The sequence below is a fragment of the Phyllostomus hastatus genome, unplaced genomic scaffold (genome assembly GCF_019186645.2).
Source record: "Phyllostomus hastatus isolate PE091 unplaced genomic scaffold, TTU_PhHast_1.1 phas_contig_283, whole genome shotgun sequence".
NCBI lineage: Eukaryota > Metazoa > Chordata > Mammalia > Chiroptera > Phyllostomidae > Phyllostomus > Phyllostomus hastatus.
This window is the reverse complement of record NW_025333833.1, coordinates 12,395,349-12,418,954: the sequence shown is the minus strand read 5'-3', so window position 1 is coordinate 12,418,954 and position 23,606 is coordinate 12,395,349. Positions and strand designations below refer to the sequence as shown.

The 23,606-nt window shown below is 42.8% G+C and overlaps 1 protein-coding gene across 4 annotated transcripts in view; it reads left to right on the top strand.

The window, feature by feature from the left end:
* EDEM3 (ER degradation enhancing alpha-mannosidase like protein 3) overlaps positions 1 to 23,606 on the top strand; it is a 53,875-nt gene that overhangs the window by 24,249 nt on the left and 6,020 nt on the right. The window contains exons 9-19 of one of the 4 annotated variants that reach the window (XM_045838444.1): positions 2,029 to 2,126; positions 4,054 to 4,179; positions 4,369 to 4,452; positions 5,651 to 5,734; positions 6,256 to 6,380; positions 10,246 to 10,411; positions 10,667 to 10,821; positions 11,727 to 11,823; positions 13,842 to 14,033; positions 15,419 to 15,584; positions 19,007 to 19,192. In XM_045838444.1, the coding sequence (XP_045694400.1) occupies positions 2,029 to 2,126; positions 4,054 to 4,179; positions 4,369 to 4,452; positions 5,651 to 5,734; positions 6,256 to 6,380; positions 10,246 to 10,411; positions 10,667 to 10,821; positions 11,727 to 11,823; positions 13,842 to 14,033; positions 15,419 to 15,584; positions 19,007 to 19,192 (1,479 nt within the window). Of the gene's footprint in view, positions 1 to 2,028; positions 2,127 to 4,053; positions 4,180 to 4,368; positions 4,453 to 5,650; positions 5,735 to 6,255; positions 6,381 to 10,245; positions 10,412 to 10,666; positions 10,822 to 11,723; positions 11,881 to 13,841; positions 14,034 to 15,418; positions 15,585 to 19,006; positions 19,193 to 23,606 lie in introns of all 4 variants that reach the window. The other 3 variants (XM_045838441.1, XM_045838442.1, XM_045838440.1) reach the window with 3 other exon arrangements.

Sequence of the window (23,606 nt, the reverse complement as noted above, 5' to 3'; positions counted from 1 at the left end):
GTTCAGCACGCTCTCCTGTCCCTTCGTCCCCTCTGCCCGACTCCAGTCCCCATCCGCCTTTGCCTTGATTCATGATGGCGATTGCATCTGTTCACTGTGAAGACGTTTTCTCTCTTTTCTTTTGGTCTTTCTCCCTCTTTCTTTAAAGATAACAAGCTTTATTAAGGTATTTGGTCACCTGTACTTTGTATATTACTTGCAACATCTCTTAGATTTGTCTCTTCTTATTTAAGTATTTATTCCCAACTTTCTTGAGTAGCTTTTAGTAGTTTCTGAGGCCTTACATGCCTGACAGCAGTTTTATTATGATTTCGTGTTTGAGCGACAGTTAGGCAGGATATGATTTTAAGTTCTTTTCACATTCTTGAAAGTGCAGTCTATTGTCTTCTTACATCCTATTAAAAATCTGATATTTATTCTGATTTCTGTGCCCTTGTATATGATCTGCTCTTTCTCTCTGAAAGGTTAAGAGTATCAAAGCCAAAGAAAAAATTCTGAAAATGTTATCACAATTTTAGTCATGGACCTTTATCTCTCCTTTTGGTATTCTCTGAATCCTTTCTATTTAAAATCTTTGTTTGTAATTGCTAAGAAATTGGCCCTTATTTTTTAGATATTTTCTCCTTTTCATTTTTATTTATCTCTCTTTTTATAGTTCCTATTATGTAAATCACTTCCATTTCTATCCTCCGTGTATCTTAACATCCAGATTGTTTTCCCCACCCTGTTTTTCCTCTGGAAGAAGACTCCCGCGGTTTTCAGTTTGCTAGGACGTCCCTCGGCTTGCGCTCCTCCCCGTGATGTTATTGTAACAGTTGTGTTTCTTACTCCATGTATTTCTGCTCAGTTAAAATAGTTTTTTCTTATTTTGTATTGCTAATATCTTCCCTATCCCTTTAATATATCCATTAGGACAATTTAAATTTTTAGCATGCCTATTCTGAGTTTTTTTTCTTCTGATAAACTCTTATTCTAGCGTTTTTCTTTTTAAAAAGTCATGTTGCTTAAATGTTTTGGGCTAATAAGTTCATGTTTCCTTGTCATGTACTTTGTGGCAAAGTTACACTCCAATTCCTCTCCAGCCCAGTGATTTTAGAAATGAATTCCAAGTTTTAAAAAACGTCAGTGCCTGGACCTCGGGACATTCTGATTTGGTTGCCCTGGAAGGTGCCCTAGGTGTAGGAATTTCTGAGATTGTTACTATAATTATCATTTAGACTGTAATTCAGCAGCCTTAGGAGTTTGGAGGGGAAGCGGTGGGGAAGAGAGGGTCTGAAGTTAGTTCCGACTTCATCTGTTCGGTTTCCCATGCAGGGCTTACCCTTGAGAATGCCTGTAGATCTGAGTTGTGGCAGGCGTGACAGGAGACACTGTGTGCCGGGCCGTGGGGGGAGACAGGCAGGAGCTGAGCTCCAGCAGTGTCCCTGCTGTTTGATCCTTCACAGCCGGGCCTGGCTGCCTCTGCTGCAGGCCAAGGCAGCCCTCGTCCCTCTTCCCTCCCCCCTCCCCCTGCCACCAGGATTCCTAATGTTCTTGTTAGTTTCTGTCTTTGAACCTCTATGATGATCTTGGAGGAAGAAGCCAACCATCAGTGCTAATTTTAGCAATTAGACCTGACAACTCCAAATAGTGGCACTCTTGTTTTCATACCTGTTAGAACTTTAAAGATTGATGTCTTCCTGATTAAGGGTCTCATAAAAAAATACATAATTTAGTGCTTCCTCTTTGGAATTCCTCACTGAGAAAATGATCTTAAAAAAATTCATAAAGCTAGTATTTCCTGCTTTTAAATAAGGCCTTTGTAAGCAATTTTGCCAAGTAGCATTTTTAAATATATAAACTATTAGTGAAGGAACTATTATTCATATAGTAATGTTAATACTTATGTAAGTGTGTAATTTTTACTTTAAACAGTTTCATGTTTAGACTGATTTTTCATTCTTAGTGTATTAGTACCCTCCTTTGTACTCTATAAAAGCATTTTTGACCAGTTTAATAAAGACTCACATGTATATGCATTTTCCATAGATAGCGGAGTTGGAGCGGGCATTGATTCCTATTACGAATATCTATTGAAAGCCTATGTCTTGCTTGGAGATGACAGTTTTCTGGAAAGATTTAATACAGTAAGTTGATCCAGTTTTGTATTAACTCTAGAGCCAATTTCATCTGAGTGCCAGATTTTGATAGAAACCCAGTGATCTGAGGGACATTCTGAAAATAATTATTTTTAAATGTGTAGCAGGTTTTTTTGGTTAGTATTTCCTGGTGGTGTTGGACAGGGACGGGGAAAAGCCACATACATCCCAAAAATTAGTCTAAAAAATAGTTTTATTTTCATCTCTTATCAGGAGGTTTCAAGAGCTGCCAGTAAGTAATATGTAGATTTGAGTTTTACCTAGTATTTCATAAAAGGAAGAGAATTTATCGGAATAAATTACTAGTTAACTTTTGCCTTTGGAGATTCTTTTTTTTCTTTTTTTCTTTTTTGGAACTTTGGCATGGTCCTTGATCACATCAGGTATGTAGGGCTGTGGAAACTTGGAGAATCTGCTGGGTATTCATTTCAAAAGAGGTCTGTAAGTCTGAAGTCTGGGTCGGAGCCACAGGCATATTTTTAGGGGCATTGGGGAGTATTACTGAACCCAATTGGATCACCTTTGATTGTAATCGAAGGAAACTGAAATTAATACAGCAGACTCATCAGCTACATCACTGTCCTTTTTGAAGTAATCTACCATTTCTTTGCCCACCCATCAGTTCACCCACATCACGGTGAGACAGTGTGATGCAGAGTTATGTTCCAGAGACCCCCGAGATACGTGAAAATCCTCAAAGTAGTGGCGTTATATTTACTTTATTATTTATATATATTTTAAGGCTTTGTAAACCCTTCCCACACTCCTGTAAACCTTTCCTACTCTTTTATTAACCTTTCCCACACTCTTATAAACACTTTGTATGCTCTTAAACACTTTCTACACTCTTAAACCTGCGTAATTTTAGCAACATATAAAATTCTATATGGGTACTCACCAGTGAAGTATACAGTCGTCCCTCACTCTGTCGCAGTCCACTTATTGCGGCTTCACTGTTTCGAGGTTTTTAAAAAACCCGAGCTAGAGTGAAGCCGCGCTAAGTGAACCGCGATAGAGCGAGGGACGACTGTAATGCACTTTTGCTGCCTGGGTTTCCATCCTGGTTGTACCACTGGTTTTCTGACTTCGGTCAGATAACTCTACACTGTTTGCCTCTGTTCCTCCTCCACAAAATGTGAGTTCTAGTACTCTGCATTTATAGAGTTTGGGGAGGATTAAATGAGTTAATGCATATGGAGTGATTAAATAGTAGATGAGTTAGGAAGACAAAACTAGTAAGAGTAGTAATAAGTCATCAGTTGGATTATAACGAGATTTTCTTGAGGTTAATGACGAGAGATTTTTTTTTTGGCTCATTATCACTCGTGGACTCGAACAGCTCAGCTCGTTACAGTTGAGGAATAACTAGTAGAAGAAGATAAAAGAAGGGGGAAAAAGAGTTTTAGGAGTCTAAGTGGCAGACCTAGCAGACCATAAGAGTAGCAATGGAAATTAGATGCATTAGTTTGGGTAATGGTGAGCATCAGCATATTGTTAGCCAGGGGTCCAAAATTCCTAGATGCAGGAAAAAACTAAGCTAATTCTGTTAATCTAGAAGCCTGTAACTACATTTCAAGAGGATGTAAGAGCGTCCTTGGTCCACAGGGGTCTATCACCATGGGCTAATCCCACAGGACAGTGATACTCAGATCTGCTCCCCCAGAAGGTCCCATATCAATGACAGTCTTCCATATTCTGCATCAGAGTTAAAGGACACAGGGAGTATATACCATATGTTTTAGAAAGATTTGCATCTAAAATAATTTAAATATTTACATAATAATGGTGCTGCAAATTTATTCATAGTGTATGAACTCAGGTTTAATTTCTTTACAATGCTGCTTAATGAAATCCTGTGCTTAGAATAGCTCACCCTTTTTGTCCCCTTTGCTGAACACCTGCCGTGATCTTTCAGCACTACGACGCCATCATGCGGTACATCAGCCAGCCCCCGCTTCTGCTCGACGTGCACATCCACAAGCCCATGCTGAATGCGCGCACCTGGATGGACGCTCTGCTCGCCTTCTTCCCAGGTCTGCAGGTAAAACGACCAGACACTCTGCTGTCCTGATATTGAAGTAAAATAATTATAACCGAGTGCCCTTGTGATCTCTGAAATTGGAGTACCAACAGAGTCACATTTTAAAATTGTATTCAGCTGTACTTTCTTGTTTATAAAATGATTATAGATTAAAAAGTCAGGTAATGTTATTGTTATGTTGACTTTTAGGTCTTGAAGGGGGATATTAGACCTGCTATTGAAACTCATGAAATGTTGTATCAGGTGATTAAAAAACACAATTTTCTACCAGAGGTAAGTAAATTATCTTTGGAATTCTAATTTAAATATACAGTAAATTTCTAATTTAAAGACAGAAAATGTCCATTTTTTTCTATTTTTTCTGCGTTATATAGTTTATTTTTGGCTTACAGAGTATTGTATGTTTTTTTCTTTTCTTCATGTATTCAGAAAAATCTGGTTTATGGCAATTCTGACACTTATTTTATGTAAAAAAAAATCCTGAATTAGAGTTTCTCAGCCTTCGCATTTTCTAAAGCTTATTTTATAGAAACGATATACACTGAGTATACTCCTACCAATCACGCATGTTCCCTGGAAATGTGGGGAATGCAGCTCTTCCTCATGCTGATTGACAGTTACTCCCCCTGCTTTGTAGACACGGTATCAGTAATAGATATTCTTGCTAGCTTCATATGGCAAGATTTTAGTAATACACTTTTTGGCTTTCCAGAAATGTACCATTAAAAATCTCCAAATTCATGTATGGCCTTATTCTGCCCTTGCTTAGTCACTGTCCCCTGTGAGAAACCCAAGCATCGCACCAGGTGCTTAGGAATGAACGCTTCCCCCAGGGTTCGCTTTAGAAAGTAGCATTTTGTCAGCCTTCAGGTGAGTGGGACTGAGCATTGTAGAAAATTCACATTCCCTCAGCATAAACTAAGGCTTCAACTAAATACATGTTATCGCAACTGAGATTTTACTTGGTTCTCATAAGGGTTTTCGTTTGCCTTTAAATCAGTTGGCTCTGTTACTGAGTACGTTTCGAGCGAGACTAGCTTTATTTTTAAATAATGCCTTCCTTATTCCACAGAGAATGTGAGGCTGTTATAAAAGAAAGCATAAGCAAAAATAGAAATATGAGGACTGGGGACTTCATTAAGAGAAAAGCAGAGACAGGGAAAAAGGAGACACAGTTGTGTGGGACTGTCGGGACCCATGTGGTGTCACTACTCAGTTTCACAGTTTTTCTAAGCTTCTCAGCAGCCACAGTGATTATTTAAATTTCATTTAATTGTTACTAATAGGAGCCTGAGCAAAGATGAATTGTGGTTTTTAAGCAGAGAAAATTTTTATTGTCCAGATGAAAATTTTTATCAGTATTCTAATGATTTTTACTTGTTTTTTATCTAATTTATATACTACAATATATTTTAGGCCTAGTTTATTATTTCTAATCACTTTTTTTCCTATTTGAATATTTTTTCTCTAGGCATTTACCACAGATTTCAGAGTACATTGGGCTCAGCATCCTCTAAGACCAGAATTTGCAGAAAGCACCTACTTCTTGTATAAAGTAAGCTGATCTGCCTTCCTTTTCACTGTTTTGTCGTCCCCCCGTCCCCGTTCCCCCCCGTTATAAGAGTAATTCAGAGTCCTCGTTTGGTGTTGTGCTGGTTGGACACCTCAGGATTTTTACTCACCCAGCTCCTAGAGGTATTGGGAGAGGCAAGAACTGATAGCTGAGTTTTAGGCCTTTTCATGGTAGCCATGTAATCATTTCTTTAAAGAGAAATTTCATATTCTAGAGCTGCTTTCTAAAGCATGGCTCTTGCCTTCCTTTAATCAGAAAACCTTCTGGGCATTGGAAACTTTTGTCAAGGTTAAGATACACAATTGGATGGCTTTCCAGTGGTGTGTTTAAGTAATTATATAAAGCAGATTCCACGGCTTATTTTCAGAGCTAGGTTCTATGTAACGTGTGTTCCTGTGCCTGATACAATGCCTGGCACCTAGTAGGTACTCAATAAATATTTGATAAATGAATGTATGGTAATATATAAGATATATATGTGTATATATTCTCCTTTTTAATAGGCTACAGGAGACCCTTACTACCTTGAAGTAGGGAAAACACTTATTGAAAATTTAAATAAGTATGCTAGAGTGCCTTGCGGATTTGCTGCCATGAAGGATGTTCGTACGGGAAGTCATGAGGACAGGTAAAGCATTCCCCAAAATACGGCTGTGCGAGTTCGGACTCCTTAATCCTCTGCAGAGGGTGTGTGAAGATGCAAACCGTAGTTCGTTGGTTTTATTTTTAACTTGCCTCAATGGGCTCATTTTAAATTGTTTGAAGAGTGTATTTTTATCATAGTGCCTGGCATAGAGAAGACGCTCAAACGATTTTTAAAAAGATGAACAAATGAGATTGTTAAATGTCAGAACCTTGGTATTAGGAGTATTAGGAATATTGAGGTTTTATTTTTCCTTTGTCAATAGTTCTTTTATGTTATATAAAATGTTAGAAATTATTGAGGTAATGGTGAATAATCTGGATTATGATCTGTGTTCGGCCAAGAATTCCGCAAAAACCATGTCATGGTCAGTGTGTGTATTACTCACTCTGCTGCAGATCTGGAGGCTGGGAAAGATGATGGGTGGTTTCTGTGTCATTGGGTGCTGGATAGATGTAGACACACGAACTACTCAAGATACAAAAAGTGCGCTTTGGTTAAGGTGATGTTCAGTAGCATTTCAGTTATTCTAAAAGAATAGCAAAGCTTCTTTGTTCATTTGGTTAGCAAATATTCATTCCACAAATATTTACCCAGGTGTCTTATGTGCCAGAGTTACAGTATTTTTGAGGATTAATGATATGGAGACATGTCTTTTCTGTCATTGAATTTCTGAGGACAGGCAGATAAATGGGCTTTAAAACATTGTGTAAGTGCCATGAAGCATATTAAAGGGACATGAAATGCAAAGTGAGATGTAATCACTGAACAGTTTCTGGAAGGTCCTGTGTCCTTCATCTACTCAGGGTTGTCCCGTGGCCCCTCCCTCAGAGTATTTGGGTAGTTGTTCGTCCTGACACCTCCTTCCCGGACCGCAGCTGACGCGGGAGCAAGGGCGGGTTCCCGAAAGCGGGCACACAGAGCAGACGGCCTGTGAGTCCACACTGCTCCCTGCGTCCTCCTAGGCGCTCTTCTGACGAAGCACTTTCGGTGTGTACAACAGCCTTCTGATGTGGCATTTCTGTTATAATCGCCCTTTTCCACGCGAAGAGACCAAGGCACAGAGAGGTTAGGGAACTTGCCCAAGGGCACACATTTGGTAAGGTTAAGTCATTACTAATCAAGGCAGATTGGCTTTTGACTACAGTGCTAATTAATCACTTACTGTATGCGAGGCGCTGCACTTCATTAACCTTGAGGATGGAAAGATAAATTAGAATCAGTCCCTGTCCCCTCATGACTTTTGGTCAGTGAAAATAGGTGTGTAAAGAATTAACTACCAAGTACAGCCTGTGATAGGTGCTGCAGTAGAAAGAGGAGTAGTAGGTTGAGGTATTAGAAAGAAAGACATGATTTACTGTTCAACAAGTTCCAGTTTTCTAAATTTAATACCCCCCCACACTGAATATTCCTTATGTGACATTGTTTCGGGACCTCTTACCCACTGCCTTCGCTCCATTCTGATTGTATTCCAGCATATACAGCGTCTCTTAAAATAGCATGTGGTTAGAGTGTGGTCCAGAACTAACCACACTCAAGGCATGCCTGGCACATCAGCACCGTTGCCGTCTGGACCCGGGCCCGAGGTTGCTCGTTTCCCGAGGGGCTGATGGGCTTACACTCCATGCAGCTGAGGGTCGCCGGGTCATCGACTCAAGGCAGCATGCACCCCTCTGATGCACTGGGCCCAGGAAAAGGCTGAGAACCACTGCTCTTCGTCATACTGTGCTCCTGGACGTGCTTTAGATTTTCAGGCAGCTTTATTATGTTCAGCTCACAGCGAACTTCTGGCCAGTGGGTCTCGGATACTTCATTACGACCTGGTGACAAAGGGGCGTTCCCCACGCTGCTCCTGTGCTACTGGACTTTTTTTTTTAGTGTAAACTTAGAACTTTATACTTATCCCAGCAAAATTTCATGGTTTCTTGTTTTTGGGTTTTTTGAGTGCTTTTAGACCAAAAAGAGAACTTGATTCTCATCTCAGTCATCTAATGTAGTAGCTCAGCTCCCTGTTTTCAGTGATCTGCCGTTTAGATAAGCATGCCTTAAAAATTTCCACCTACAGTTTTGGGAAGAATGTTGGCCAGGACCACGACTTCGTGGCTTTCTGTTATGAGCTCTCCGCCTTTGGCTGTCTCCTCCCCAGCAGGCCTTCCAGTGCCATCGTCTGGCTCCCCAGTGTCCCCCCGCCCCAGTGTTCCACATGGAAGCGTCTGTATTTTCCTAGTAGTAGATGACCGCTGGAGACAATTTAGATGGCAAAAAGAGTATGAGGACCTCCCTAAGACACTTTCCCTACTTGACCACCCTAAGATAACCACTGCTGGAAATTTGATTGACAATACTGTCAATCAAATCCAGACATTTTTAATGCCCGTGTGTTTGCACGTGTGTATGTGTTTATTGACTTTTAACACAAATTAGGTAGATAGGATACCCAACGTGCCAGCTTTACGAAACTCATACGTAGTGACCAGACCATGTCTTTATTCTTTCCCAAGTGTTTCCAGGTGTTTCTCTGTTTTGTAATCAGTTCTAGAATTTGTCAAAAATCAGCATCCTGCTCATGAGTCTACAGTTCTCAAGCTAGCATTTGCTCGTGATAATAACTGTCCTTTGGAAAATGTTAACTCATTGTAGGTGTACGGCAGGTGGAGAGGGAAGTGTTTTATCTGTTCTGTAGAGACTGTCGTCTGAAATGTTCAAAAAGGTTTTGAAGCATGTTGGGTGAGTTGTTGTTTCAGAGTGAATCATCATTTATGTGTAGGGAGGAGAATGGTGGTTCTACTTTTGAGCTCATATGTATACGCCGGGTGCTCTGCTGCATAACGGACACAGAGCACCTCATTTCATCTTCACACAAGTGTCAGGTGTGTAGTGATGATGTTCGTCACAGAAGAATGTGCTGAAGTTCACAGTCCCTGTATCACATCGCCATGGTCAGGGGAAGGTCTTTTCTGTCTCCAAAACCCATGTTCTTTGCCACTATGTTTCACGACCTCTCCAGTTCATTCTTGAGTAATGCTGTGTAGACTTGCATTCAATTCATTAAATGTCTGTTGAGTGCCTACTGTGTTCCAGGAGTTGTGCTTGGCCAGAGGTATGAAACTGTGCAACCTGTCCAGCAAACTGCAAGTTATTACTGTCAAAAACCATGATGCTTTGGGAGGTGGTCCTTTAATTAAGTTTCATATTACTGTCACTCCATCTAACAGCCATGCTCTTTTCCTGCCACTTTTAATTTTATTAAAGCTTTTAAAAATTGTTTATTAAAACATTATGACATTAAATAGTCCATAATGTTACATATTTTTATTGCTTTTATTTTTCTTCACAGGTATTTATAGTTATACTCTGTGTGATTTTGTTATTCTTTTTTTCATGCAACTTTTTGTACCTGATCCCCTTGTCTTTAAAGCCTTTTTGTTTATCACTTGAATAGCTGCGTAGTAAACCCCATCAAAGTTGTATTACTTCATCCCATTCAGTTAATATTAGTTGAAGATTGTACGGTTCTCAGTAGTAGCGTTTCCCTGCATTACCTCCCGACTGCTGGCTCCCTGTAGAGGAAGTGGAGCACTCTCCCTCATTGGAAGGCCAGTAGGAGAATCTGGTCTGCAGTATTGGCAAGGCCCAGTGTACCTGTGTGGTGGGCAGGTGCACTGGTGTTCTTGATTTCCTTGGGAAACACTTGGAGCCCAGGCCGTCATCACCAGGGGATAGATGAGTTCTTCAGTTCTGTGGACGTCTGAATTGGTGTAGACAGATCAGCCCCTGGACTCTGGCCTTCGGATCGTTAGCATTAGGATATTCTTATGCTCTTAAATTTATTTGTGACCTCTTATTTTAGGATGGATTCTTTCTTCTTGGCTGAAATGTTTAAATATCTTTACCTGTTATTTGCGGATAAAGAAGATATTATTTTTGACATAGAAGATTATATATTCACAACAGAAGCTCACCTTTTACCTCTTTGGCTCTCTACTACTAATCAGAGCACCTCCAAGAAGAACACAGTAGGTTATGTTTTTTAATCACAGTCTTATTTTGTATTTTACTTCTCTGTGTTTGTTTTATTTTTCCAAGTGGAAAGTAGTCCGTGACTAGAATTCAGTAACTGTAGTGTGGTGGGAGGAAAAGTACACTCGATGTTTTCTTATTTTGTTTTATTGCATCCCGTGTACACTTACATTTTATTTAACCTCTCCTTTGAACAAGGTATAATGTTAGGTGAAATAGTCACACTCACATAACGTTCTTTTACATTGTAGACTTCAGAGTACATAGAACTGGATGACAGCAATTTCGACTGGACTTGTCCAAACACGCAGATTCTCTTCCCTAACGACCCGCTGTACGCTCAGAGCATTCGCGAGCCCTTGAAAAATGTGGTGGATAAGAGCTGCCCCAGAGGCATCATCAGAGTGTAAGACGTCTTGTTTTACGTTTCCGACCGTTATCAGGGCTATTCTCAGTAGACGACAGAGAACACAGGGGACATGTAAGGGCGGACAGGTACCACTCAGCTCAAAAGTGTTGAGGTGTGTGGTCTCACTGACCCAAACAAAAACTGCTAGTAAAGTTAGATAGCAAAGTTTATTCTGCAGTGTGTTTTATTATTATGAACATTTTCTGTTTATCTTGTTTAATGGACTTAATAGTCAGTGGGCAGCATATAATTTCAGCATGTATAGCTCATTTTTATACAGAATAGTTTCATCAAATATTTTCATATATCTCGTATATGTAGAAAATATTTTTCCTTTTACCTGTAGCTTTTGTGTAGTGGAAATATAGCTTTTCTTTTGTTTGATTTTGTTTTTTCACAAGGTACTTATTCTTAGTTGTTAAATAAGATTTTGGCCTTAATGAGTTCATTTCCTTCCAAGTAGTTAAATTAGAAAGGCCATTAATAGGAAATAAAAATAAAAACTTTTAGTCAGTGTTATCTGTCACTGATGCAACTGTTGTTTTGCTTTTAAAATATGGGGAGAAAAAACTCTTTTTTAAGAAAGAAATCAGTAGTAACACATCCCAAAGCCAACCTACTCTGTGCTTTCAAGTGGTTATAATTCTGTTCACTAATACTACCTTACGGATGGATAATGTACATGGTCTTACAACTGTAAAACAATTATATTTAAAAGCTATACCACTTATTAATATCCTAAGATACAAATATAGGTTAATGCCTGTTTTCAGTTAGTCCATTTTCACTAGTTCTAAAACTAGCAATTTTGCAAGTATCTAACATTATTTTTATTTGCTTTATGTTTCTCCCCAGTTCTGACTTGTAGTTTTTTAAGCCTTGCCTATAATTGCTTTTAGCAGAGAGGAGAGTTTCAGGAGTGGAGCTAAACCCCCTCTGAGAGCCAGAGATTTCATGGCCACTAACCCCGAGCACTTAGAAATCTTGAAGAAGATGGGGGTGAGTTTGATTCACCTCAAAGATGGGAGAGTCCAGTTGGTTCAACATGCAATCCAAGTAAGACATTGCTGTACTAACTAGGTCCAACTCTGCTGTTTCTGGTCTCGTGTGCTTTAATAAGATAATGACAGTGGGCTTTTAAAAACCGTTTAAAGTATGGGTTAAAGTTATAGACTCAAAATTTTAGGACTTGAAAATACGTTGGAAAGCCATCTAATTCAGCCCCTGCATGCTGCAGTGCAACTGAATCTCGAATAGACTGGGTAGTTTGCTTTAGTCAATCAAGTCAAATACAGGACTCATGTCTGAGTTCTCTGTTTCTCAGTCTCTTATCTTTCCATTATGTTGATTTACAGCATAATTTTGTAATAATTAGTTTAATATTTATATCTACATTTTACATTATTTTAGTTTCCAAAGAGCTACTGAATCTAAGCATTTTATTCACTATAGAAATCAAAATTTGCATTCATTTGTCTATGCATAAAAAAGATAACATGTCTTTTGGGGAAATTTTTATTGATTTTTGCTTTAAAAGTATTTATAACATGAGGTCTTTAAAGCGTTCATCTTACTGGTACATTACGTCTGAGAAAACGACGTAGTTTGCTAAGTAATTTCAACCTAGAACCATAATCAGGTATCTGTAAATCTTACATTCACACCTCCCACAGCCTCCCCTGCCCCTCAGATTTCTGTCTCTTCTTTGTTCTTGCCACGTCCATCCTTTCTTCAGAGAACATTCTGCCTGCTTCCTTATGTGTCACTCACCCTTCCACTCCTCAGGAGGAGTGGCATCTCCAATGACATTTAGGCCACCAGTGACATCATTGCCACCCAATGGCCTCCTAATCCTTACAGGATGGAGCTGTTGTGCAGCTGTTGACTGACCCCCTTTTAAAGCATCCCCCTTCCTTGGCCTCCAGGGATGCCCAGCAGCATACATCTTCCCAGGGCCCCGCTCCTGCCGGTGTAGCTGTCCCTTGGCACAACCCGAGCCCCGGTCCCAGCGTTCTCTCTGTGGTGTTCTTCAGCAGCTCGCCTGTCCCTGCAGTTCAGCTGTCATCCCTGCACACTGGGCGGCTTAGATAGTCTTAGTAACCCTGACTCCTGACTTTACTCTTAAAGCCAGCTTGGACCTACCTGTCTACGTTCTGCACCCCAGCCTCAGCCTGTGCAAACCTGAATCACCTCTTCCGGCCCCCGCCTCAGTCCGTCCCTCCTCCTCCGTGTCCCCATCTCAGCAGACACACCACCCTCCTCTGAGTCACCAGAACAGGACATCTCAGGACAGGCTTCCGCGTCTCTGTCTCCCAGCTCCCCCCTCCTCTCCTATCAGGCCCCCCTGGCTTTTCTTGTCAAGTGGCAGGAATCCATCTTTTTTCCACTGTAGCTGGGCATTCTTCAGGTTTTCCTCTGTAAAAACTCCATTCAAATGTCATTCCAAGTATTTTCCAGATCCACACTGGCACAACTGGTCATTTCCTTGTCCACTTTCCCACCTGAAAAATTTAACGTAGCTAATTTTACACGTCTCTCTCCTCTAGATATAAACTTCTTACAGGTTGTCTCCCCAGTGTCTAGTCAAGTGCTGGAATAGAATAGTCGCCTGATAAATATGTTTTGAATTTAATCTGGTAGTTGGTTCATAGTGTCAAAGAAAGGAAGCACGGATCAGGTGTGAGGTTTGGTTCCTGAGAGGGGAGGCCATGGCGAAAACCGGCAGAAGGAGCCTTTAGTCGCTGGGTGGCGGTCAGTTCTCAGTTTGTGTCGAATGTGGTTTATAGAACAGTGAAAGGTACTGGTAAAAACTACAGATGTAATTTTCAGGAAATGTTTCTAAAAGTAATATTTTTTGGAACGAATTGGGCCATAAATATTTGGTAGGGATCAAAACTGAAAAGATTTACAGTGGAAGACTTGAGAAATCAAAAAATTGAATGTTTCCAAAAAAGAAAGAAAGAAAGAAAGAAAAGTGGGCCGTTCCCCGAAAGGATGAAACCGTGTTTCCTGTCCAGGCTGCCAGCTCCATCGACGCGGAGGACGGGCTGCGGTTCATGCAGGAGATGATCGAGCTGTCCAGCCAGCAGCAGAAGGAGCAGCAGCTGCCCCCGCGGGCCGTGCAGATCGTGTCCCACCCGTTCTTCGGCCGGGTGGTGCTCACGGCCGGCCCGGCCCAGTTCGGGCTCGACCTGTCCAAGCACAAGGAGGTGAGCGCACTCCTGACGCCGCGCTTGCGGGAGCCGAGCCAAAGATGCTGTTCGAGTGTTGTCTGGTTTCTTAGTCTCCTTTCTGACTTAGCAGTTTAAATTCATTTTGAAGACCTGAATCTTCAATATCCCAGAATAAAATAAAGTTAAAAACATATCTTGAAATTTTTGAGTCTTAGTTTATATAGACATTATGTTTTCAGAATTTTATTTAAAATATTGTTCGGTTACTGTTCCAATTCTTGGTCTCTTCTCTAAATTAGTACCGTGAATCTAAAATGGTTTTCAGGTTTTTTTTTAACAACTGCTAAAACTTTCTTTGGACAAAAATTGGACTTGGTAGGCTCCACCTCGTGCCAGGGTGCTCAAGTGAAACCTCTTAAAACCTCTGCTTAAGACCTGTTTTGCTCATCAGTTTTTGCTAGTGTTTGTGTATTTAATGTGTGGCCCAAGACAACTCTTCCTCCAATGCGGCCCAGAGATTCCAAAAGGTCGGACGCTTCTAAAAACACGCTTTTAAAAACTTATTACCCCTGATTTAGACAAAGTCTGTGTGCATTTTAAAGCTAGGTAGGTTCATAGATTGTTTACCCATTCAATAGCCCTTGACTGAGTTGCTGCTGCATCTAGGCACTGTGCAGACCCGTGCCCTCCCCAGCACGTTTCCATCCTAGCGCAGCAGTCTTCAGCCGGCGTGCTGTGAGCATGTTTAAAACACACGGCACCTGACTGTTCGGTCAGGGGCACCGGCCTCTCTGCCTCGAGACTGTCAGATAAAGAAATGACAATGGCCAGCACAATAGCCATCTAGTATAAATGAATCAAAATTATACCTATTTTTCTGGTCAGATCAGCAAAAAAAAATATATTTTGGTGTGCTGCAGAATTTCAGTAATTAGTTTGTGTGTGCCATGAGATGAAAAAGTTTAAAAACTGCTGTCCTGGAGGAGTAGGAAAACACTTCTACACTACCGTCCTTGAGACCGGTGTTGCGTGTGGGCGCGGGCGCGCTGTGAGTCTGCCTTCAGGTTCCAGCGCCGCCACTTACTGCCATATGTCTTACAGCAAATTATGTAGCCCGAGACTCAGTTTCCGCATGTGCAAAATTGGGTGCTATCTGTATCATTTCATTCAGGGTTGTTAGGAAGACCGGGTTTAGTACTTTATGTAAAGTGCTTTATAAACTTCCAAGCACGATAGAAATATTGGCGGTATGCTATGACATGCAAAATGTTCAAAGCAAACGTTGATGTTAACCATATATTGGACACGATGGTGTTACTAAAAAAATGAGATCTACCTAAAGCTCTAGATATGGAACTTTTTAAATGACTAGATGGTGATTTGAGAAGATAAAAGAATATTTGTTATCTTTATTTTGACAGACAAGAGGATTTGTTGCAAGCAGCAAACCATACAATGGTTGTTCAGAGCTGACCAACCCCGAGGCAGTGATGGGGAAGATCGCCTTGATACAGAGAGGACAGTGCATGTTTGCGGAGAAGGCACGCCACATCCAGAACGCGGGAGCCATCGGCGGCATTGTCATCGGTACGTCGTCCTCCGCAGCCGCCCGATCCGCTGGCTGGAAGGGAGTCGCTTTCAGGACTTGTCCTTCTGTTTCCCAAAATCGCACAAAAAGTGTGTCGTATTTTTACTTCACTAGACGGCATACTGAACAGGCAGTCCACAGACTCTCTTAGTGATCTCCGTAGGTCTCATATCTTTTCTGAAGGTACTTAGGGACAGGTGTGAAGGTGGGTAGAGGTGAGTGGTAAAGACAGCCAACGTCGTGGATGAGAAAATGTGCCCACAAGACCCAGAGCCCCCAAGGGGCAGAAGTGCATCCCGCTGCCGCCTCCAGTGGGAGCCGCTGGGAGTGTCTCTTCTGCCATGCAGACCTGGGTCTGGAGTTGGGCCGTGGCGGACGGAGCGCCCCAGCTCTGCCACAAAAACGTGGTGTCGCGTCCGCCCGGCTTTACTGGTCTGTGTCTCCAGGGGAGTGTTTTTTGAGCTGCAGTGAAAACGGTGATAAATATCTTTCAGGAGGTTATAAGGTTTGAAGATACTACGTATAAAATGTCTTAGTATAATAGCTGTCATATCGTAGGGATGTGCGCAGGCTGCTAGTAAATTTTTATCTCCTTGGGCCTTTTCCCACTGAAATCACAAACTTCAAATCATTGCACTCGTGTATTTCAACCAGTGTGCTTTGATTTTTTATTTTTCATAGAAAATCACCTAATAGCATATCCAGCAGGCCGTGACTGTCAGGGAAACAGAACTTTTTCCATGCTTTAACTCGGGAGGAGCTCACATTTAGAAAGAACCAAAGACCTGACGTCACATCCTAAACGCAAAGTTGGTTCTCTTGCCAGCTTCTCTCACAGGGGAAATCCACTTTGAATCTTTTCTCTGTTCAGTAGAGATTTCCTTTTTGAATTTAGGGTAAGTAAAAATTACGACATTTAAAACATTAGGATTTATTTCAGTGGAAAGGTATTTACTATTCCTTTTGCTTATCACATATAGACACTCCAGTGTTGGTAGCCTAATGAATGCGTAAATTCCATTAGTTACGTGAGTATTGGGAGAGTTCTGCCTCGTAACTTGAGTCGGTGGTTGGCAGACTCCAGCCTGTGGGCCAGCTCCGGCTCACTGCCCGTTTCCTCCGTAAAGAGAGTTTATTGGGACGCGCCTGCCCGTACGTTTGTGTCTTACCCGTGCCCGCCTCCCTGCGGCGGTGGCGGGGTGTGGCTGCAACAGGGACCTGGAAAGCTGCAAATATTCCCTGCTTAGCCAACTACACAAAACGTTTGCTGGTGCCCGACTGAAATCATTCTTTTATCCTTGGCTATTTTCCGCACTGAGACTTTTTTTTTTAAGAATTTAATAGCTTGACAAACTATCATTTCAAACATCTCTTACTGACAGAAAACGTGTATTAAAAATAAAGTCTAGAACCTATGTGGAAGACTTGAGAGTTCCCCTGTTGGCGGTGAAGTCTCTGATTCTCGCGTATTCTCTGCTCCGTAGGGTGTGTCAGGGCAGACGTTTTCTGTTTCTTACAGAATCCTACACTGAGTTCTGTGCGTTAATAAATTGAGAGGCAATGATCCTTATTCTCAGAAAACTTAATCTTTGAAGGGAAACGTTCTTATGTTGTAACTTCTTTTCCCTAAGTATTTTTTGTTTGTTTCTGATAAGGTATTTGTTTTTTAATGGTTTTAATTGAATATAAATGAGCAAATTAGGACTTTGTTGTTTTTTATTGCTAGTACTAGAAGTGCAGATTATCTTAGAAATCATCTGGCTGCAAGAGACAGTTTATTTAAGTTGGTTTAGCAAGAGAGGTTGGTTTACGATATGGAAAGCAGATTATTTTCATTGAACCAAGAGTAAGAAATGAAACTGAACATTCTAAGGAAGTGGCATTGGCACTAAAAGTCCTCAGGAAAAACTTCACGTTTTTCACATCTCTGTCGCTGTCTCTGGGTCCCGCCCGAGGCACAGAGGGCAGAACTCCCTCCCCAGCTTCTCCCCAGCCTGCTCCCTTTTTGCTCACCAGTTCCCAGATGGCCATTCCCACTGCTAACATTCCCACTGATTTCTTCATGTCACTTGCAGGTCCCCCAGAGAGACCGAGGGTCAGGAGCCCTCCGTTGTCTGATCAGTGATGCTAAGGGGTGGGTCCTGCATGATATCTTCCACTCAGCAGGGCCCATCACAGCAGGCCCTCTGAGAAGGGCGGGCAGGTTCTCCAGGGAGACTGGCACGTGAGATTAAGGGTGGACATGACTGGTGTCACCAGTAAAAGAGTATTCAGCTCTCTGGCTGATGTAGCTCAGTGGATTGAGAACTGGCCTGTGAACCGAAAGGTTGCTGGTTCGATTCCTGGTCAGGGCACTTGCCAGGGTTATTAGCCTAAATAAAATCTTTTTAAAAAACAGTATTTAGCTGTTCTACTACTATTATTTTTGTGAAAGAGAAAGGGAGAGAAACATTGATATGAGAGAGAAACATCTGTCCGTTGCCTCTCATGCCACACCCTATCTGGGGAGGAACCCACAACCCAGGCACGTGCCCCAGCCGGGACTCAAACTGGCGACCCTTCGCTCTGCGGATGGCGCCCAGCCAACTGAGCCGCACCAGCCTGGTGCTCTCACCCGTGCACAGTGACGGACGTGCCCACTCCTCCTCACACGGGAGAACCGCTACAGTCCTAACTGTTTTTTGTGACCAGTATTTAAAACACAGTCATCATTTTGTAATTTGGTAAAAGAATATTATGCCATTAGAGGAAATCTTAAACAGCAGTAAAATTTTATTCATAGTTCTTTTTTTTTAAGATTTTATTTACTTTTAGAGAGGGGAAGGGAGGGAGAAAGAGAGAGAGAAATATCAATGTGTGGTTGCCCCTGGTGCCCTCCCTAGTGGGGGTCTGGCCCACAACCCAGGCGTGTGCCCTGACTGGGAATCGAACCAGCGACCCTTTGGTTTGCAGTCCACACTCAGTCCACTGAGCTATACCAGCCAGGGCTCATTCATAGTTCTATCTTTTTCATCCAACCCTTTGATTTTTTCCCATTTCTAGTCTTTTTCATAAGCGTATGAAATTTTTAATCATATCATAGAATTTTATGTTCTAGTTTTTTCAAGTAACATTTTGTTCTTCCGTTGTTCCATCCGGTAGTCCGCGGTAATGGGTGTATGGTGGCTCCCAGTTGTCCACAAGTACTGACCGTAGGCACTGCGGCAGACTTCTGTGGGCCCAGGCCATGTGCTGCTTTTGCATCACTTCCTCGGGATGAATTTCTGGGGGTAGAATTCGCGGGCCCAGAGAGCCTGCCGGTTTGGCTCTCGGTGCCTAGAGTGCGCACTGCCAGCAGGTGCCGCGCAGGAACGGTGGGCGGATGGACCTTTCCAGGGGACGACGGTTTTCATTAGTCTGCTCTCTCCATTTCTCCGGCTAGATGACAATGAGGGGAGCAGCAGTGACACTGCCCCTCTGTTCCAGATGGCCGGGGACGGGAAGGACACCGATGACATCAAGATCCCCATGCTGTTCTTGTTCAGCAAGGAAGGAAGCATTATTCTGGATGCTCTCCGGGAGTACGAGGAGGTGGAGGTGCTGCTTTCGGACAAAGCGAAAGACCGAGGTAAGCGTAAAGTGGTTTGTTTTCTTTAATGCAGTTTAGCCTCAGTTTGACTAGTTTTATGAAAAAGGGAGTGACAAAAACTTAATTTGGTTGACTGGTAAAATAAGTACAATTTTTAGAAGACGGTTTCAAAATAAATTTTTCATTTGGAAATAAGAGTAATAACATTGATTTGGCTTTGTTTGCGAAGTGAGGATGTTTTTAGAATTCTGTTTTAATGTGTGATTTACAATTTGTGCTTTGATTCTGCCCGGTGATAAAAATACAAGAGATGATGACCTCAGCGGAGTCATTTTCCCACCCACAGAATTCAGCACTCGGTCTCACTGATGCTGCACCTTGCATGTCTTGTATGAGGAGTGAAGGGGGCTGGGCAGAGCGGTGTTGTCTCCAGTCTAGTACAAACTGGGCTTCACCAGCTGCCTGTGGTCACATGACTACGGTTGTGGTGCAGGCAGTAGAAACCCAGCGGCTTCTCCCCTCTGAGATAGACCCGCGTGTAGGCCACAGGAGCTGCAGGCGGCTGCTGTCTGAAGAACAAGATGGCACGCCCTGCTAACGCATGAGGGTGCACGAGTGAGGCCACAGTGTTTGTGAGTGATTTGAATGATCTTTGAAACCCAAATGACTGGGTAAATGCAAGGTCTTACTAGTGTTCTTTATAGCTCCACCCCCAGGAGCAGGGAGAGCTGAGGGGAGGTGGGCCATCAGACGCGGACTGTGACCCTGCCTAGGGCAGCAGTCTCTCCGACGCTCTAGACACACCCACCGCCCACGGTGGGAGCTGTGCAATTTGTATGTGGCTGTGGAATCCCTGGGGTGTTCGTTTGACAGACATGAAGGAAACTGATTCCGTTCATTATATCTTCCCAGTGGAACAGTAAAAAAAAGAAGAAAAGAAATTTTGCAATAATCTGTTGCTATCCAAATCCTTGTTTGGTCTTGTCTTTCCATGTTGCTTTCCTCTCCTTTGAGAGTCTTTCAAATGCCCACTGTTGGACAGCAGTGCGAGGAATAGGGTGTATGTGTGCAAAGGTGTTACACGTGGAAACAATGGCAGAGCGTTCTCGTCTTCCCCAATCCTCCTACGTACCTGGTGTTCGTTATGCGCCCGTTTTCTAACTCAGACCTTTCCTACGTGTGTGCATTTAGGCACACCCAACAGGCAAATTATTATTCCATGCGACTCTTTAATGCCTTTGCTTTTCCCCTCCTATTTTGTGCTACCATTGGAATTTCAGCAGCAATATTAAAAGGTAAAATGATTCCAAGCTACATTATTAATAGTAGTAAGTATCTCAATTAATAAGCCTTAACCTATGTATATATGTATGTATATATGTGTATAAATACGCATACATATATATGCACACGTACATGTACATACATATGATTTTGTTTAAGCAGATACCATGATAGTATCTGGTTTAATACAATCTGAATTTTTTCATGACTAGTCAGGTGTTCTATGATAATTCTTTATGGATCCTGTTATAATAAAACGTCTACATTAAATATCCTGTATAATAAGAATTCACTAGTCCATGTTCGTGCAAGAATCACTAACAAAGACATTGTTGTTTTGGCATGTATTACTTTTGGTCACTTTTTACTTGAACACAGTGTAAAATATTTAAAATATTGACTTGTTTTAAAAACGCATATGTCTGTAAGAGTGCATGACATAGGACTATAAGATTATGTAAAAGCATGTGCTTCCCATACCAGAGATAGATGATACAAAAATAAGAATTCTGCCCTGGCTGGCATAGCTCAGTGGATTGAGCACGGGCTGTGAACCAAAGTGTCGCAGGTTCGATTCCCAGTCAGGGCACATTCCTGGGTTGCAGGCCACGGCCCCCAGCAACCGCACATTGATGTTTCTTTCTCTCTCTCTCTCTCTCTCTCTCTCTCTCTCTCTTTCTCCCTCCCTTCCCTCTCTAAAAAATTAAATAAATAAAATCTTTTAAAAAAAAAGCATTCTGTTATTACCAACAGAAATGATCTGAACAGTATTCCCTTAAGAACCTGGCAGTAAAGGGGTTTTATTTAAACTGCAGTATGTATTTTAAAGTTTTACTAGTCTATAAATGTATTGAACTGTGGTTCTGTATTAGAGTGATCTTTTTAGCGAGTCTTTAAAAACTCCCCTTTGTGTAGCTATTTCAAGCACTGTAGAGCTATATTAACTAAATCAGCAATAAGTTACAGTGTAATTGTTAATATTTATTCATGTAAAAAATCATTGATAATGGTTTTAGGAAACTGAGTGCTTTATTCAGTTGGGAACGTCTCCTAAGAAGCGAGTGTCTGCGGTGGCCGCCGTCAGCGTGTGCCCCGCGCCGTGGCTGCACGCGTCGTGTTGTCCCTGCATCAGAGGCCGCTCGTTGGAAGGGTCAGTTCCCGAGTCCGACTGCAGACCCTTGAGTCAGACTTTCTGAAGGCAGAGAGTCAGAATCTGACATTGTAAACAAGCGTCCCAGGCACTTGCACACTTTGGGAAACACTGAACTAGACTAAGAAGGCACCCCTTTTTATCTCCCAGCTTGTATCTGGACATACTGTACCATCGAGGATCGTAAGTGCACCAGATAGCACCTCCCCTAAACTCCGAGCAACCCGGCGCCCTCCAGAGCGCCCTCACTCCTCAGACACGCACTTCCCTCCTAAAGGCACACGGGTCTGACTGAGCAGGTCTTCCCACGCAGTAATACAGAAAGAGAAGCCCCAGAGCAAGCCCCCCTCCCACCCCTCATTCTGATGGTAAGGCCCAGCATTACTGTGGAAATATCCTCAGTCGCCAGGTCTCCCAGCAAGAGTGTGCAGACACCGCATGGGGCAGTCCCTTCTGATCTGCAGTTTCCCTCTCCGCGGCCTCAGTCACCCTGGTCAGCCATGGTCCGGAAACGGTGAATGGGGAATCTCAGAAACCCGCAGTTCTGACCGTGAGCCATTGGCTCGTCATCTGCACAGGCCCCTCCCCCGCCCACTCATCCCTTAGTAGCCAGGGCAGTTCCAGAATGAGAGACCACATCCACGTAACTTTTGTTGCAGGATAGTGTTTCAGTTGTTCTGTGTAATTATTAGTTATTGTTGTTAGTCTCTCACTGTGTCTGATTTGTAAAGCGAACTTGATTGTAGGTCCGTGTGCATAGGAAAGTACATACAGGGTTCGGTGCTGTCCTTGGCTTCAGGCCCCCACGGGGGGTTGCGATGTGCCCTGTGTACATAGAATGTGGGCTACTGGACGCACTTTCTTTTCAGAAGCAAGAGTTTAGTCCTTTGTCAAGGGGAAATGTTGCCTCTTCCGGTCTAACCAGCCACACTTCTAAAATGTGAAGTCTCCACAGAAATTTTAATACCGTATCTTTCATGTGTCCCATCTTTCCTGAACGTGAGGTTTATGATAGTACTCAATACCAGTCCTAATCCAGTGCCCGTGAGCAAAAGACAGCTTTTACTTTTAGCTCCAAGCTGAAACGGTTTACAATTAAAATTCAGTTTCCTTTCTCAGTATTGTTTCGCAAGGGGAGACTGTCTGTATTTCAGCACCTGTCTGTGCCTGCCGTTTGCGGGGCGGGCCCGCGGGGCCGTGAGAGCTGCGGCAGGTGTGTGCAGGGCTGCTCCTGCCTCTGCGTCTGCCTGGTCCAGGGGCAGATGGGGAGGTGGGGGAAGAAGGCATGGGGCCGGGCCTGAACTGGCAGTGTTACCTCTCCTAAGCCTCTCCTCCACTGAAGCCGGTCGGGGTAACTGTGTCCTGAAGCTGAACTCCGGGAGTCAGGTTGCTGTTGCAAAGGGTTTGATTCTGAGGAGAAAGTCCAGTGTGTGTGCAGATGGCCTCACTGCCAGGAGACTAGCACCCGGACCCTTCCCTGTAGCAGAACTGATGGTCACCTTCCCCCGATCCAACCACGTCATGTATTCTTGCGCACTTTTGCAGTGGCAAAGCCACCTCCCTCTTTCCGGAGGTGCTGTCTTGGTCCCTTTTTCTCTCTGACAGCGTTTAGCCATTCTGAATGCCGAGTTTAAATGCCATCTTCCATAAGACGTTTTCTCTCATTCTTGTCGGTAAAACTGAAGGGCGCCTGTTTGATACAGTTCCCGCTTTGACACCCGTATCACACGGTGCTTTTTTACCTGCTGCTCCCCTCTGGGCTCCTGGCGTTCGGTAAGCCCGGTTGTGGGGGTGAGCGAGTGGTCACAGAACAGCGGCCCCTGAGTCTCGGCCCACGGTTCCCTTGGCCTTGCATGATCGGAGCTTCATTCTCTCCTCCTTGCATCTTGAGATTTTCTTCATTCTTCCTTTGCTTCTGGTGTTTCTGATACACCATTCTGAATTTAACAGTGCAGTCGTTAAGCTCTCAGGACCGTGAAACCCCCTCCCGGGAGGAGAGGCCCCGGGGAAGGAAGGGGT